Source organism: Teleopsis dalmanni, chromosome X (assembly GCF_002237135.1).
Source record: "Teleopsis dalmanni isolate 2A chromosome X, ASM223713v2, whole genome shotgun sequence".
Taxonomy (NCBI): domain Eukaryota; kingdom Metazoa; phylum Arthropoda; class Insecta; order Diptera; family Diopsidae; genus Teleopsis; species Teleopsis dalmanni.
The window spans coordinates 31499327-31516613 of NC_051848.1; the positions used below are offsets into that span (position 1 = coordinate 31499327).

General features: G+C 26.7%; 2 protein-coding genes across 2 annotated transcripts; one reads left to right on the forward strand and one right to left on the reverse strand.

The window, feature by feature from the left end:
* The first annotated feature begins 3348 nt into the window (after window positions 1-3348).
* LOC119689318 lies at window positions 3349-4853 on the forward strand. Its single transcript, XM_038104121.1, has 3 exons — window positions 3349-3512; window positions 3600-4172; window positions 4354-4853. Exons 2-3 carry the CDS (start codon window positions 3609-3611, stop codon window positions 4543-4545), a joined length of 756 nt encoding a protein of 251 aa, XP_037960049.1. The 5' UTR covers window positions 3349-3512; window positions 3600-3608; the 3' UTR covers window positions 4546-4853.
* Window positions 4854-12276: 7423 nt separating this feature from the next.
* LOC119689214 lies at window positions 12277-13801 on the reverse strand (the record flags this gene model as incomplete). The annotated part of the gene is given in 3 exon segments (XM_038103995.1): window positions 12277-12778; window positions 12960-13532; window positions 13620-13801. Coding segments are annotated over 2 exon segments (756 nt in total). The 3' UTR covers window positions 12277-12586.
* Window positions 13802-17287: the final 3486 nt, after the last annotated feature.

Genomic DNA, 17287 nt, shown 5'->3' on the forward strand with positions numbered 1-17287 from the left:
TTGGAGATGTGCTCCGATTTAAGGTAAATATTACGTTTCTACATTTAAGTTCATTAATTTTAATTCGCTTTTTTGACAACCCTTTCTCCCCCCGAAACAAATGAGATTGAAGTTGATTTGAAGTTAGCACATCGTTTTTATTTCGGCCTAAAATTGCCGTATCATCGGCAAACGTTGTGGTGACAACTGAATTACTTTTTGGGATATATGATGTGTAAAGTACATACAAATGTCAAGAACGCTTCCCTGTGAAGTTAGTAGAAGTTAATGAATTGCATTTAACTTTAAAACTTCTGTTCTGTAGATATAAACAAAACTGAGTGGATATTAGCAGGTAATAGACACCGTATCTTGTATATGAGCCCATTGTGCCATACTTTGTCAAATGCTTGTTTTACATCGAGAAATACCGTGGAACAATATTCTCTGAGCTCAAAAGTGTGTCTTAATTCGTTCGTTATACGATTCACTTGTTCAATAGTTCCTTTTTTTTCCTAAAACTATATTGGTGAGAAGGTATTACGTTATGACTGTCAAGGAGAGGTTTCAGCTTTAAAAATGCTGTTCTTTCAAAGAGTTTAGAAAGACATGACAGTAAACTTATAGGCCTGTATGAAACGGCAAACATGGGATCTTTGGACTGTAGAATAGCCCAAAGATCCCACGCTTACCACTTCATAATTATGGATCATGGATCATGATTTATGGCTATCACTTATGATTCTGCGAGTAAAGTATTTGAAGTGGGCGTCAGAGCATTAAGTTGTAGGAGAAGGCCAATATAATAAATGGTCAATTACCATTACATAAATTAAATAAATTTTACGATATTAATAATTTTCAGTATTTATGGTGGTTTATTAAATTTTATTTTAGTAAAGATCCTTACCAACGATATTACTGGTTATTCTGAAACACTAAATGTATTTTTATTAAATTTGACGAACAAATGCTAAAAAAGGCTATTCAATTAAAATAAAAAATTAACATCTGTAGTATAAATTTCTTTAAAAGATCCTTAGCATAAATAGTTTTATCCAATTTAATATAATTCGAAATCCTCATAACTTTTAATTTTTTCTCAAGTTAAAAAAATTGCAGTTCATACCAAAAAATGTCAACGAATCTGCAGAGAAATGTTAACACATATGTAGATATACAGTCAACAACTTAACGAAAATTGAATAACGGTAGTTACTGTATGGAATTTTAAATTGGCGCATTGAGCTCTGCAATACACAGTGGGACAACTCAATGAAATCGAGTGCTGTGAGTTTCTCGCACAGACACCTTATATCTACCGAAAAAAATTTTTTTTTTATCAAGTTTTAAAGATATTATTAATGACAGTTGTTTTTAATGCACATATTCAAAAATTTATAAACACAAATTTAAAACATTTTTTATTTGATGGTGTTACCAGATAAAAATATTTAGCTAAATGGCAATACGTAGAAATTGTTTTTAGTCTATTATTAATGAATGTTGGAAAGATGTTGTCGCAAACATAAATAAGAAGAATTCGTTCTAACACAGAAAACAGAAACGTAAAAATTTATTCTAAGAATTTAATTATTTAAAATTAAAAATAAATCATAATACATAATTCCAGAATCTCAGCGTTTTAAAACATTTTTTAATAAAAGAAATAGTATTCATATCAGATATGTTTTTATATGAAACAATTTTTCCACTCATTATTAATTCATAGATTCTTCAAATTTTTTTCAAACACACTTAAAAGGCAAAACAAGAGAAATGTCAAATTAATTTCCAATCCATAGTATAAATGGTGTAGAATAAAAATGCAGACATTCTTAATCTTGTTTACTTAATCACACAATGTAAACGTGTTGTAAGTTTGATCAGAATGTTAATAACAGCTTTTAAAAATCATTGGTTGAAAATCTCAGCTATCTCTGGATATGCCATATGCAGCTTTTAGCATTAAACAGAATGTAAATTATTACTTTGTGAGAATGGTTTAGGACTCGAGAAGATCCAAAAATTTAGATTGGTCCCTAGTTCCTGATCCCTGGTTCACCAACTAACTGAACCTGTCCCGGCTTTTTATAAATTATAATTGAATCGTTGTATTAGTTGTCGAATTTTTCTGTAAAATCGGACTGTGATTTTGTAATTAACTTTGTAATAAATTAATAAATTAATTGTGTTAAGTAAATAGATTACAAGATACCATTAAGTACCCATGTTTAAATAATTGAGAATACAATTAAAAATTGATAGGTTTGGTATGGCAGTTATAATACAGCCACTTTGGATGGCAGTATGCTTAACGAATATTTTAAGCTATTATTGTTTTTTTATAATGGTATTTTTGGCACAGTGGATCAAATTAATCAATAAGAGGTGAAAAAATTTATATTACAAAGAGATAGTATTGTTGAATTAAAAAAATCCATGGAATTAATAAAATATGTAATTCAATATCAATAATAATGTATAAGTGAATTTTTCAATTACTATATTATTTTACTAAATATGACGAAATAAAAGTCAAGTTATAACATCTTTTTATCATTAAAAAGTCACTACGCAAGTTATAGAAGATGTCATTCAGAGTGTCAAATACTTAAATTGAAGTATTCATTATTGTCTTTATTGTCAAATACTTAATATAATGTTTAATTTAATTTATTACGTTTTAATCATTATGGGTATTACATACATTATTTTATAAACAAAAACAAGAAAGATATTAAAAATAAGAATTGTTCAGCTTAAAAATTTTAAACGCAGAAAAATTTAAATAATTTAGTATATAATATTTGTGATATTGTTCACAATATCAAGACAAAAATAGCTGCAAGACAAAAAATTTCAAATTATTCAAAATCAACAAGTCTTCAATAATTACATGACCAAAGGAAGTGCTGGAATTTGGTAAGTACGGTCAGTAAATTTTATTATCTAAAAAAACAAAATTCAACTATATTGCTATTTTAGAAAAGAATGCAAAAATTTTGGGAAGAGGATTGTCAAAAAATGGTCAGTATGTCAGTTCTGAGAAGACAACAAGGGGCTTCAAAACAAGTTTGAACACTAAATAACCACAATCCAAATGGAAAAGAAATAAATCGATGTTTAGTTATAATTTTCAGTAAGTTTTATTTTAACTAATAGCTAATAATAACATTAATAACTTATGAATTAAAAATAAAAACAACATAAAAAACATATGTTTTATGTAATTAGATTTTATAAAATTTATATTAGGCCTTTCCTTTTTAAGCATGTCGCAAAAGAACAAATAAAATAAACACTACTTCCGAAGGCAACTCTGAACAAAATGGAGATTTTGTTATTGACTTGTCCCACTGTGTATTGCAGGGCTCAATGCGCCAATTTAAAATTCCATACAGTAACTACCGTTATTCAATTTTCGTTAAGTTGTTGACTGATATGGATTTGGGCAGTTTTATAAAATTTTAATATATTTCAATCTTAATTTAATTGAAGATTTGAATATAAAGCCGATCAAGTAAGAACAAGTAAGTACTTAGAATAATTTCTTCTAATAATTTATTTAAATATATACATATGTATGTATATTATTATATTGAAATAATTATCTCTAGAAAATAAAAATGCCGCGTATTCCAAGTACTTTGGAAATGTTAAAAAATGCATTGAATGCATTATATGAAGTTTACGAGGGTTCCACTGTGGAAAATATACAGCAAAAAATGGAAGAACTAAATCATATAAGTTTGACAACGCGACGCTGTTCTCTTTTAAGAAAGCACATCCTACAATTTCTCAGCGATGATGTGATAGTTTGTGTTAGTGGTGAAGGATTTGAGGAACGTTACCGTCTTAAAATATTTAATTATTTCTTGGGTTCACCAAATAATATCATGGAGAATGTAAATGATTTAAATATCATATTTGAAGAAAACGAAATATTTCTGGAAGAAACATTGAGGCTCTCTTCCCAGCGGTTAACAAAGCGAAGGTACACAATGCACGACCAAACTGATTTACCTAGTGAAGAACCATTATGGAAGATATCTAGGAGGTCATCAGCACAAACAAATGATGTTGCGGTACAAACGGAACCCATTATGCAAGAAACTCCAAACATGATAGATTTTGCAGATCTCGAATGCAATTTCTTAAATACATTTAATGAAGTTGCGGGAGTAAGCGAGGTAAGTGTCTACTTCAAATATAATAGAATAACATTTTTGATAACTCTTCGTTAATTGACTTGTTCCTTTCAATTTATAATCATTTAACAACCATTTTAATTGTCGGCTAAATCTATATAAACAAATATATTTTATTGATATGTAAATTTTTTTTATATTTGGTTTTTTTGTACTCTCTCAGGTGGAGTTATCCAATATAAGCGGACTATCACAATTATGTGACTTCAGTGATATGGAAGTGAATAATAATGAAGTGCCTGACGTGGCCAATGTTACTGATGTCCAATGTATAGCGGCACCCATGTCACGCGGCACCCAATGTAGTCCTCCGATATCGGAATCGAAAAAGAAAAGCCGAAGGAAGTCAATATAAACTTAATAGACTTAATTTTTGAAATGTTTTCTTTTTTTGTTAATTTGAAATAACTGTTTCTCTTTTTTATGTTTTTTATTTATTATAGTTTGTTTTGGTTATAGTCTTCTAAGTATTACTTGGTTCGTATGCATAGTTCATACATTCTTTCACTAATTTTTGATTGTTAAAATTAGTTTTTTTGTTTTTTGATCCAATTTCATAACATTTTGTGCAAAAATAATTTGTTTTGTTTTAAAAATTGGGAAAAGCAACAATTCAATTTCCAATATATTTATATGATATTTTGGTCAATAGTGCTCGGCTTTTCTCTAATAAATATAAATAATTTGTTTTATGTTATTAAATATACAAAATAATTTAAACTTTTAAATACAAGACTAATATACATATATAATAAGTATATGTGTTCATAGTTAATATATACGCATATAAATACATAAATATATATAAATTATGAATATATTACGTATCTATTAGATATGTATGTTATGTAATTTGTTATTTGCAAGTTGAAATAATTTTTTTTAGTAATATGTTAAAAATATGTATATTTTTTGCATATAATGTTTCCGAATACAATATATTAGATTTTTTATGTAAATATATATTTTATGTATTGATATAAAACTAATTTTAGCCCTTCTTGCCATTTAAGGCTGGGCTGTTATTGGAATAATTTATATTACCAAAAAAAAAACAAAAAGTTATTTAAATACTATTTGCATAAAAATTAGTGAAGTAATATAAATTTTGTATATAACAATTTAAAATAATGTAACCAAAAAGCTCTTTTAAGAAGAATGTTATAAATTTCGTAAGAAATTAATATAATTATATATTTGATATATTAATTATTGAAGAAATATAGTTTTTTCTAAGTAATGGTATTTTTTCAAGATTTAAGTATGCATACAAGAAAGTTAATTAAACATCATAATTTACTTATAGATACTTATAGATATACTAAGAAAAGAATTTAATACTTTCTTTAAAAAGATTTAAGTAAAGTTCGTTTATTTAATACATAATTTTGATACATAATTTTATAAAAGTATAAATAAAGGCTATATTGTATTCTTTAAAAATAATATTGAGAAAGCTTCAACAAGTGAGATATGATATGATCTTAACACCTCACATGTGAAATTTTTTTGAGAAATTTTTCATATTCTTTACAAAATTACATAAATTAAGATTTACTTAATTCACTTAAAATTTAAAATTATTTACTCAACCTATTAATAAAGCAATAATGCACATTTTACATTACTAAATTTATGTTCGTATTTCTAATAAATGTTTAATATATTCAAAATGTTAATATAGTACACATTGATCGGACTTCTGATGAAGTTATGTATAAAAAGTTTTAAAAATACACATAAATACATAAATAATATATTTACAATAAAGCATAATATATTTTTATTGTTGCAAAATTGCCATTTTTATTCTAATTCCTTTTTTACTAAAATATTTATTATTTTTTTTAACAAAATTTTCAGTGGTAATTGTTAAGTGATCAACGAAATTGTCATTTGGTAAATAATATTAGTTATAAGTTATAATTAAATATAAATGAAATATTATTAAATGTGGTCCAATTTGACTTTGGCGAAACTTAGGTGCTCTTAACTTTAGATACACAGAATTTTTGGTCTACATTTCGGTCGCATATAAATGATAATATAGTATAATATATTATATTATATATTATATATATTATATTATATATATTATATTATATATTATATATATTATATTATATATATTATATTATATATATATATATAATATTAATCGAAGCTGTCATACATTTTATTCGCTCTCATATATTCAAATTGTTTAAGTTTCAAATATTAAGTACATACATTAGAAAATAAAATTGATTTTCTAACAAAACTTGTGTTTAGCAGTTTATATATCAGCTATATTTAAATCTTAATCTATAAAAATAAAATTCTGTCCAGTCTCATTCGAGTCTCATTCAATTTCATTCGAGTATTTTCATAAAAATTAATTGAAGGTTCATAAGGCAGTTATAGAATGTAGTGGTCCGATTTTGGATAATCCGACCAATGATTAGAATCTGCTATCGAAAAGTATGTATGCAAGGTTTCATTCAAGTAGCTCATAAACTGGACGAGAGGTTTGGGCTGAAGCAGACGGACAGACGAATAGAGCAAAGTGAACTTAGCTTGTCGAACTGATGAAGAATATGTATACTATATATAATAGAGATCTGTTCAATATAGGGTATATCTATGTGTTAACATTCCTTTACAGATTCGTTGACATGTATTGGTATGAACTTGAATTCTCTACAATAGGTTTCAAATTATTGCATCCAATAATCAACTAACCATCTAAATGGTGCATATTAATACCAATAACTGCAGATTCCTTTTCGAAAGTAGGAATGACAGCAGTCACGTCATGTTTGCTACACTGGATGAAGTCGACGCCACTAGTATATGCTTTAATCTGTACAAGTCTGTAAAATATTGTTTCATTATATGGAATATTTATCCTTAAGCCACACTTGGTGCAAAATGGTTCACGGACGTCCGATTTTATCTTGATGGAGCTGCTATTGTTTCTTAAGACTTAAGTGTTTATGTGGAGTTCAGATATTGCAATTTGAGCCACTAAAAATAATATTAAGTTTTTTGCATTGAGAAATCTAGGTCAATTAAGATATAATAATATTTTTAATTTAAGGTTGATTTGTTGCGTTTCTTACCGGCTATCAAATTTTCGTTGTACCTTTCACGTTTGTACTAAATAATGAAAATAAGGGTTACCAAATTGTTTCAAATTTTTAGAACAATTTTAAATTTCAAAGCTGACGAAAAATTGTGTTCAATATTTCAATTATTTTTATGATTTGTTATATCATATATACATAATATATGATATAAATGTAGAATTCATAAAAAATATCTGATAAATTGTATGGTGCTCGTATTTAATTATCACATATTGTCAACTTTTGCCAACATGTGCCTAGTGTTGTACTATGTGGCATTTTAAATTATGTATTTATTATATTTTCTTTGTAATATATTAATAACATATGTAGCATACATTTAGTTTTAGTATTGCATGTGCACGTATATTTTCGATATATGTATATGCAGTATATTAAATTAACTGTATACGATCTGATGCTATATCGTATACATGCTATATCGTTGTAAAACTCAAGTAAAGTATAAACTGAGAGCATAACACAAATAAAGAACCAAATTACTCTCTTTACACAGATTTTCGTTTAACAGCTTTGGGTAAAGACTGGTAAGAAGACTAGTGCCGCGCATATAATTAATACAAAAATTTAAATTCAAATTTTAAACACAAATTTTCTTGATATAAATTGTACGAGTAAAGTCTGTGTGGCATTTTCAAATTTCAATAGCGATGTTACGCTCTTTCAGATGCTCTCATTTACTCGAAAATTTGCTGGTGGAACTCGCTTGTGTATACACAGTGTTACTCAAAGTTACTACGAGTAGCTCGTGGAACAGACCTAATATTAATTAGATTCATTTTATATGTACTTACCAAAAACATTTTTTATTATATAATATTCAAGTGAATAATATCTTTTCTTTTCTAATATATTTCTTTATCAATATATTCAACGAATTTGGTACTCAGTATATTGCAAGGCCATAAATGCGTATATATTTAATTTCATTTTATCAAATACTTTCCCAACGAACACAATTGTCAGTATTTTTGTAAATAGTTGTATGTAAATAGTTGAATGTTCCATGAAAGCATCTAAACATGAAAAAAAATTATAACGCAGATTTAATTACAAAACGATGGGGATTTCTACCATGAAATATAAACCACGTCTACAAAAATTAATAACACTTAATAGTTAATACCTGATTTTCATATCTACAAACATATTAATACTTTAACATCTGTTGATATTCAATTATCCACACTAGCAATAATATCGATAGCAGATTTGCCGGCGAATTCAAAAGTCCACTTTAGAAACAATTCCAAAGACGTATAGGTATTTCTAATGCAATTCCAAAATTTCAAGAACGTGTTGACTAGTTTGATGAACGTTCATTGCTGGAAACCCTCATACCATCAGGTAAATTATAATTAGCGTTTCTTATTTATTTATAGGAGGGCTTGTTCACGTTTAATTGTTTCCGCTAACTATATTATTGACGTACGATAGTACAGTTATGAGAAGCAACAAATCCTAAAGCATATGGATAAAGTTTAGCTAAAATAAAGTTTATATTGATTATATTTGGCCGAGAACGCATGTCCACTTAAAATCGATACTGTCCAGGATCGAAATAGCATAACAGCTCTAAAAAAAATTAAATTATTTCGGTTAAAACTATTTTGTACTAGATACAAAATTAATCACAAATGGATTTGCAAAGGTATATATATATTACATTTGCCTATAACATCAGATGTTTATCTCTGAAAAAAAAAATATGGTAATATTAACATTTAGTTTGGGAAGTTAATATTCACAGTTTATTATTTATAGGGCGTGTCAACGTTCATCAGCTGCTATATCATTCTTTAAAGATGTATGGTGCATTTGATCAACTCACTTAGATCCTACCTGTATATTGTAATATCTGCAAGGTTTGAAGTATGTGGAACGCATATACATATGTATAACAGCTGTAAAATAACCATTTGTATTCTGGGTCCAGAACTGTATGGGTAACAATTGGTTTAGAATACATACATATACCTAGCAATTTTGTGTCTTTTGGATTGCAATAGAACGTTTGTTGAATGAGCCTACATATATGTATTAAGTTTTTCGTAGGATCTACGTAGACTGTGTTTTAAGTCTTGCGCCTGTGCAACATTAAGTATTGCCAGATAAATTTTGACATTTCTGTTCAAAAATTTGACTCACTTATTGTGTTTACATCGATTCTAAACTGTCTTTACGAAAAAATAGAATTAAATAATGAACATTTTTGTGCGATGATTTTTTACGATTTATGACGCGGATTAACCAGAAAATAATGCATCGATAAAACAAACTTAGTCAAACTCTAGTTTGACATTTGGTGATGAAACAACACACCCAGCGACTGCAAATCGCTGGTTTCATAAATTCGAGCGTGGTCGTCGTTTTCTCTACGAGGATTTTCGTAAAGGTCTTCATAAAGAATGGCTGTTGTAATAAAGAGCATCGATACAGTGCAAGAAATAATTGAAATAAATCAGCATGTTACATACCTCTAGATAGAGGCGTGCTTGGGCATTAATGGGATCAGCATACATTCTATTTTACATTTACATTTAACTTTGAGAAATATTTGTTCCCGCTGAATTCCCTATATTTCCACAATCACTTCAAAGAGGGCACGTTTTGATTGATGCAAGTAAATGCTTAACAAAATACGAGCGAGGCAGTTCAAAACACGTCTACGACGACATCTTGACAGGTAACGAATCATGAATCTACGCCTATGAGCCCGAAACAAAACAGCAATACACTGTAAAAATCCAAGCAAATGATCGCATATTTTATCAGAAAAACCAGCCATTTCACAACTATACCATTTAATCAATGTAGAACGGTCAATTCAAAGGATTGACTGTTCTATTGGGACTCAAACATGGGCGTAACTAAGGACGGTCATATGGGACGGAGTTGCCCCCTTTCTTTAAAATTATGTCGAAAATAATATTTCAAATTTAATTAAATTAGAGTTATTCTGTTGTTATCTATGAAGATATGTTATTAAATATTAATTTAAGAAGACAATTTTCAATTACAAAAATTGTTCCTTGGCCCCCTGTTTCGATTTCTGACTACGTTTATGACTCCTGTACAATATGAATAACATTTGGCTCAAATATCATAACAACTGTAGTAAAACCAACTTAAATTGGGGTTCACAAAATTAAATAAAATGACTAGGGTGTCTTCTTTCTTTATTGAAGTTTTGAGACAACTCTGTCAACACCATGGATAATATAGATAATAACTGTTGATTGAATAATATAATTGAACACTACATAATTGATTGCATACAGATCCGTCTGTCCGTTTTATTAGCTGGTAGTAGACTAGATATGGAACTACATTATGAAGGATTTTTTTTACAATATAATAAACTTAAATTTAGGAAAATACTATTAATTTTTATAAATTTTCAATAATTGTTTTGATGACTAAGGAACAAAATTATTAATATTATAAAATAAAACATGTTTAATTTTTTTCTAGATATTAATACTACGCTTTTATTTGTAATTTATAAAATTTTCTAAATATTTTTATTATTAATAATATATCAGAGGAGAGCAACTTTCTATTAATGTTTTTAATGGCTTTAGGTTATATGGTATACGAAATATACAACCTAATTGCACATGAATGCTTGTTATTGGAATCATATAGTAAGAAGCATTTAGTCGTTTAACAGCAGTATATTGTTATATATTGTTGAGAATCGCTTGGCTTTCGATTACCATTAAAAAGACGGTTCTGTTGTTGGTTTGTTTTCTCTAGCGAAGGATAAACCTAGATCGTAGATGGTAACGATAACTGATTGATACCGGTTATTCTTTTTGAATTCGAAATGAAGCCCTGCTTTTTAAAGGGCGGAGTGTATTTGGTTGTCTGTACAAATGTGTGTTGTCGAGACGTAAACCCTGATGACCCTATAACCATTCTGGCACATAACTCATCCGTTCTTAGAACATTGTTTCTTTTTAAGATTGTTGGTTTATAGTTCTTCTGGAGCCTAACAAATTTGTATATGTTCTCACATCTCCAAAGGATATGTTAACAAACAAATTAAATATTATGTAAACAAAATTATTAAATCATTAAATTTTAATAAAAAAAATATATTATAATACTATCCTCTGAACAAAGCTAAAATTTCAAGAACTCATATACAACCGAAGGCCTATGTAGTTATTGCTGTATGTTAAAATTTATTTTTAAATTATAAAGAAATTTTTTTTGATATTTGAAATATACATATATATATGTATGCATAATATAAATTGCAGTTACTAGAACACAAATTTTTTAAAATTTGTTTAAAAGCTGTTTAAAAAGAAAGACATTAATTATTTCCTTGATAAATTATGTTTTCCACTATTATTTCTTCGTAGAAAAAATTAATAATTTAATCATTTACATGACCGCATTTTTTTTGTTTTTTTGTGAATGTCAAAACTATATTAAATAATATTTAACTCATATTTAAAAAGACTAATGGTAATTTTTATAATCGCTTTATGGTAAGGAAATTTTCTTAATCAAAATTTAAATACATTTAAAATATTTTAGAAATTAATTCTTCAATAATTAATATATCAAATATACAATTATATTAATTTCTTACGGAATTTATAACATTCTTCTTAAAAGAGCTTTTTTGTTACATTATTTCAAATTGTTATATACATTCCAAAAAAAAAACATATTTTCAAAAAAATTTATATTCCTTCACTAATTTTTATGTAAATAGTATTTAAATAAGTTTTGTTTTTTTTTGGTAATATTAATATATGCATACATACATATGCAAGAAATAAATAATATATTCATAATTTATAAATATTTATGTATTTATATCCGTATATATTTACTATAAACACATATACTTATTATATATGTATATTAGTCTTGTATTTAAAAGTTTAAATTATTTTGTATATTTAATAACATAAAACAAATTATTTATATTTATTAGAGAAAAGCCGAGCACTATTGACCAAAATATCATATAAATATATTGGAAATTGAATTGTTGCTTTTCCCAATTTTTAAAACAAAACAAATTATTTTTGCACAAAATGTTATGAAATTGGATCAAAAAACAAAAAAACTAATTTTAACAATCAAAAATTAGTGAAAGAATGTATGAACTATGCATACGAACCAAGTAATACTTAGAAGACTATAACCAAAACAAACTATAATAAATAAAAAACATAAAAAAGAGAAACAGTTATTTCAAATTAACAAAAAAAGAAAACATTTCAAAAATTAAGTCTATTAAGTTTATATTGACTTCCTTCGGCTTTTCTTTTTCGATTCCGATATCGGAGGACTACATTGGGTGCCGCGTGACATGGGTGCCGCTATACATTGGACATCAGTAACATTGGCCACGTCAGGCACTTCATTATTATTCACTTCCATATCACTGAAGTCACATAATTGTGATAGTCCGCTTATATTGGATAACTCCACCTGAGAGAGTACAAAAAAACCAAATATAAAAAAAATTTACATATTAATAAAATATATTTGTTTATATAGATTTAGCCGACAATTAAAATGGTTATTAAATGATTATAAATTGAAAGAAACAAGTCAATTAACGAAGAGTTATCAAAAATGTTATTCTATTATATTTGAAGTAGACACTTACCTCGCTTTCTCCCGCAACTTCATTAAATGTATTTAAGAAATTGCATTCGAGATCTGCAAAATCTATCATGTTTGGAGTTTCTTGCATAATGGGTTCCGTTTGTACCGCAACATCATTTGTTTGTACTGATGACCTCTTAGATATCTTCCATAATGGTTCTTCACTAGGTAAATCAGTTTGGTCGTGCATTGTGTACCTTCGCTTTGTTAACCGCTGGGAAGAGAGCCTCAATTTCTCTTTCCGAAGTATTTCGTTTTCTTCAAATATGATATTTAAATCATTTACATTCTCCATGATATCATCTGGTGAACCCAAGAAATAATTAAATATTTTAAGACGGTAACGTTCCTCAAATCCTTCACCACTAACACAAACTATCACATCATCGCTGAGAAATTGTAAGATATGCTTTCTTAAAAGAGAACAGCGTCGCGTTGTCAAACTTATATGAGTCAACTCCTCCACTTTTTGCAATATATCTTCCATAGTGGAACCCTCGTGAACTCCATATAACGCATTCAATGCATTTTGTAACATTTCCAAAGTACTTGGAATACGCGGCATTTTTATTTTCTAGAGATAATTGTTTCAATATAATAATATACATACATATGTATATATTTAAATAAATTATTAGAAGAAACTATTCTAAGTACTTACTTGTTCTTACTTGATCGGCTTTATATTCAAATCTTCAATTAAATTAAGATTGAAATATATTAAAATTTTATAAAACTGCCAAAATCCATATCAGTCAACAACTTAACGAAAATTGAATAACGGTAGTTACTGTATGGAATTTTAAATTGGCGCATTGAGCCCTGCAATACACAGTGGGACAAGTCAATAACAAAATCTCCATTTTGTTCAGAGTTGCCTTTGGAAGTAGTGTTTATTTTATTTGTTCTTTTGCGACATGCTTAAAAAGGAAAGGCCTAATATAAATTTTATAAAATCTAATTACATAAAACATATGTTTTTTATGTTGTTTTTATTTTTAATTCATAAGTTATTAATGTTATTATTAGCTATTAGTTAAAATAAAACTTACTGAAAATTATAACTAAACATCGATTTATTTCTTTTCCATTTGGATTGTGGTTAAGGGGCTTGTTTTGAAGCCCCTTGTTGTCTTCTCAGAACTAACATACTGACCATTTTTTGACAATCCTCTTCCCAAAATTTTTGCATTCTTTTCTAAAATAGCAATATAGTTCAATTTTGTTTTTTTATATAATAATATTTACTGACCGTACTTACCAAATTCCAGCACTTCCTTTGGTCATGTAATTATTGAAGACTTGTTGATTTTGAATAATTTGAAATTTTTTGTCTTGCAGCTATTTTTGTCTTGATATTGTGAACAATATCACAAATATTATATACTAAATTATTTAAATTTTTCTGCGTTTAAAATTTTTAAGCTGAACAATTCTTATTTTTAATATGTTTCTTGTTTTTGTTTATAAAATAATGTATGTAATACCCACAATGATTAAAACATAATACATTAAATTAACCATTATATTAAGTATTTGTTTTGACAATTTCTTATAATTAAAAAAATATTGCAATAAAGACAATAATGAATACTTCAATTTAAGTATTTGACACTCTGAATGACATCTTCTATAACTTGCGTAGTGACTTTTTAATGATAAAAAGATGTTATAACTTGACTTTTATTTCGTCATATTTAGTAAAATAATATAGTAATTGAAAAATTCACTTATACATTATTATTGATATTGAATTACATATTTTATTAATTCCATGGATTTTTTTAATTCAACAATACTATCTCTTTGTAATATAAATTTTTCCACCTCTTATTGATTAAATTGATCCACTGTGCCAAAAATACCATTATAAAAAAACAATAATAGCTTCAAATATGTTATTCGTTAAGCATGCTGCCATCCAAAGTGGCTGTATTATAACTGCCATACCAAACCTATCAATTTTTAATTGTATTCTCAATTATTTAAACATGGGTACTTAATGGTATCTTGTAATCTATTTACTTAACACAATTAATTTATTAATTTATTACAAAGTTAATTACAAAGTCACAGTCCGATTTTACAGAAAAATTCGACAACTAATACAACGATTCAATTATAATTTATAAAAAGCCGGGACAGGTTCAGTTAGTTGGTGAACCAGGGATCAGGAACTAGGGACCAATCTAAATTTTTGGATCTTCTCGAGTCCTAAACCATTCTCACAAAGTAATAATTTACATTCTGTTTAATGCTAAAAGCTGCATATGGCATATCCAGAGATAGCTGAGATTTTCAACCAATGATTTTTAAAAGCTGTTATTAACATTCTGATCAAACTTACAACACGTTTACATTGTGTGATTAAGTAAACAAGATTAAGAATGTCTGCATTTTTATTCTACACCATTTATACTATGGATTGGAAATTAATTTGACATTTCTTTTGTTTTGCCTTTTAAGTGTGTTTGAAAAAATTTTGAAGAATCTATGAATTAATAATGAGTGGAAAAATTGTTTCATATAAAAACATATCTGATATGAATACTATTTCTTTTATTAAAAAATGTTTTAAAACGCTGAGATTCTGGAATTATGTATTATGATTTATTTTTAATTTTAAATAATTAAATTCTTAGAATAAATTTTTACGTTTCTGTTTTCTGTGTTAGAACGAATTCTTCTTATTTATGTTTGCGACAACATCTTTCCAACATTCATTAATAATAGACTAAAAACAATTTCTACGTATTGCCATTTAGCTAAATATTTTTATCTGGTAACACCATCAAATAAAAACTGTTTTAAATTTGTGTTTATAAATTTTTGAATATGTGCATTGAAAACAACTGTCATTAATAATATCTTTAAATATTGAAAAAAAAAATTTCTTCGGTAGATATAAGGTGTCTGTGCGAGAAACTCACAGCACTCGATTTCATTGACTTGTCCCACTGTGTATTGCAGGGCTCAATGCGCCAATTTAAAATTCCATACAGTAACTACCGTTATTCAATTTTCGTTAAGTTGTTGACTGATATGGATTTTGGCAGTTTTATAAAATTTTAATATATTTCAATCTTAATTTAATTGAAGATTTGAATATAAAGCCGATCAAGTAAGTGTCTACTTCAAATATAATAGAATAACATTTTTGATAACTCTTCGTTAATTGACTTGTTCCTTTCAATTTATAATCATTTAATAACCATTTTAATTGTCGGCTAAATCTATATAAACAAATATATTTTATTGATATGTTAATTTTTTTTATTTTTGGTTTTTTTGTACTCTCTCAGGTGGAGTTATCCAATATAAGCGGACTATCACCATTATGTGACTTCAGTGATATGGAAGTGAATAATAATGAAGTGCCTGACGTGGCCAATGTTACTGATTTGCAATGTATAGCGGCACCCATGTCACGCGGTACCCAATGTAGTCCTTCGATATCGGAATCGAAAAAGAAAAGCCGAAGAAAGTCAATATAAACTTAATAGACTTAATTTTTGAAATGTTGTCTTTTTTTGTTAATTTGAAATAACTGTTTCTCTTTTTTTATGTTTTTTATTTGTTATAGTTTGTTTTGGTTATAGTCTTCTAAGTATTACTTGGTTCGTATGCATAGTTCATACATTCTTTCACTAATTTTTGATTGTTAAAATTAGTTTTTTTTGTTTTTTGATCCAATTTCATAACATTTTGTGCAAAAATAATTTGTTTTAAAAATTGGGAAAAGCAACAATTCAATTTCCAATATATTTATATGATATTTTGGTCAATAGTGCTCGGCTTTTCTCTAATAAATATAAATAATTTGTTTTATGTTATTAAATATACAAAATAATTTAAACTTTTAAATACAAGACTAATATACATATATAATAAGTATATGTGTTTATAGTAAATATATACGGATATAAATACATAAATATTTATAAATTATGAATATATTATTTATTTCTTGCATATGTATGTATGCATATATTGATATTACCAAAAAAAAAACAAAACTTATTTAAATACTATTTACATAAAAATTAGTGAAGGAATATAAATTTTTTTGAAAATATGTTTTTTTTTGGAATGTATATAACAATTTAAAATAATGTAACAAAAAAGCTCTTTTAAGAAGAATGTTATAAATTCCGTAAGAAATTAATATAATTGTATATTTGATATATTAATTATTGAAGAATTAATTTCTAAAATATTTTAAATGTATTTAAATTTTGATTAAGAAAATTTCCTTACCATAAAGCGATTATAAAAATTACCAGTCTTTTTATATATGAGTTAAATATTATTTAATATAGTTTTGACATT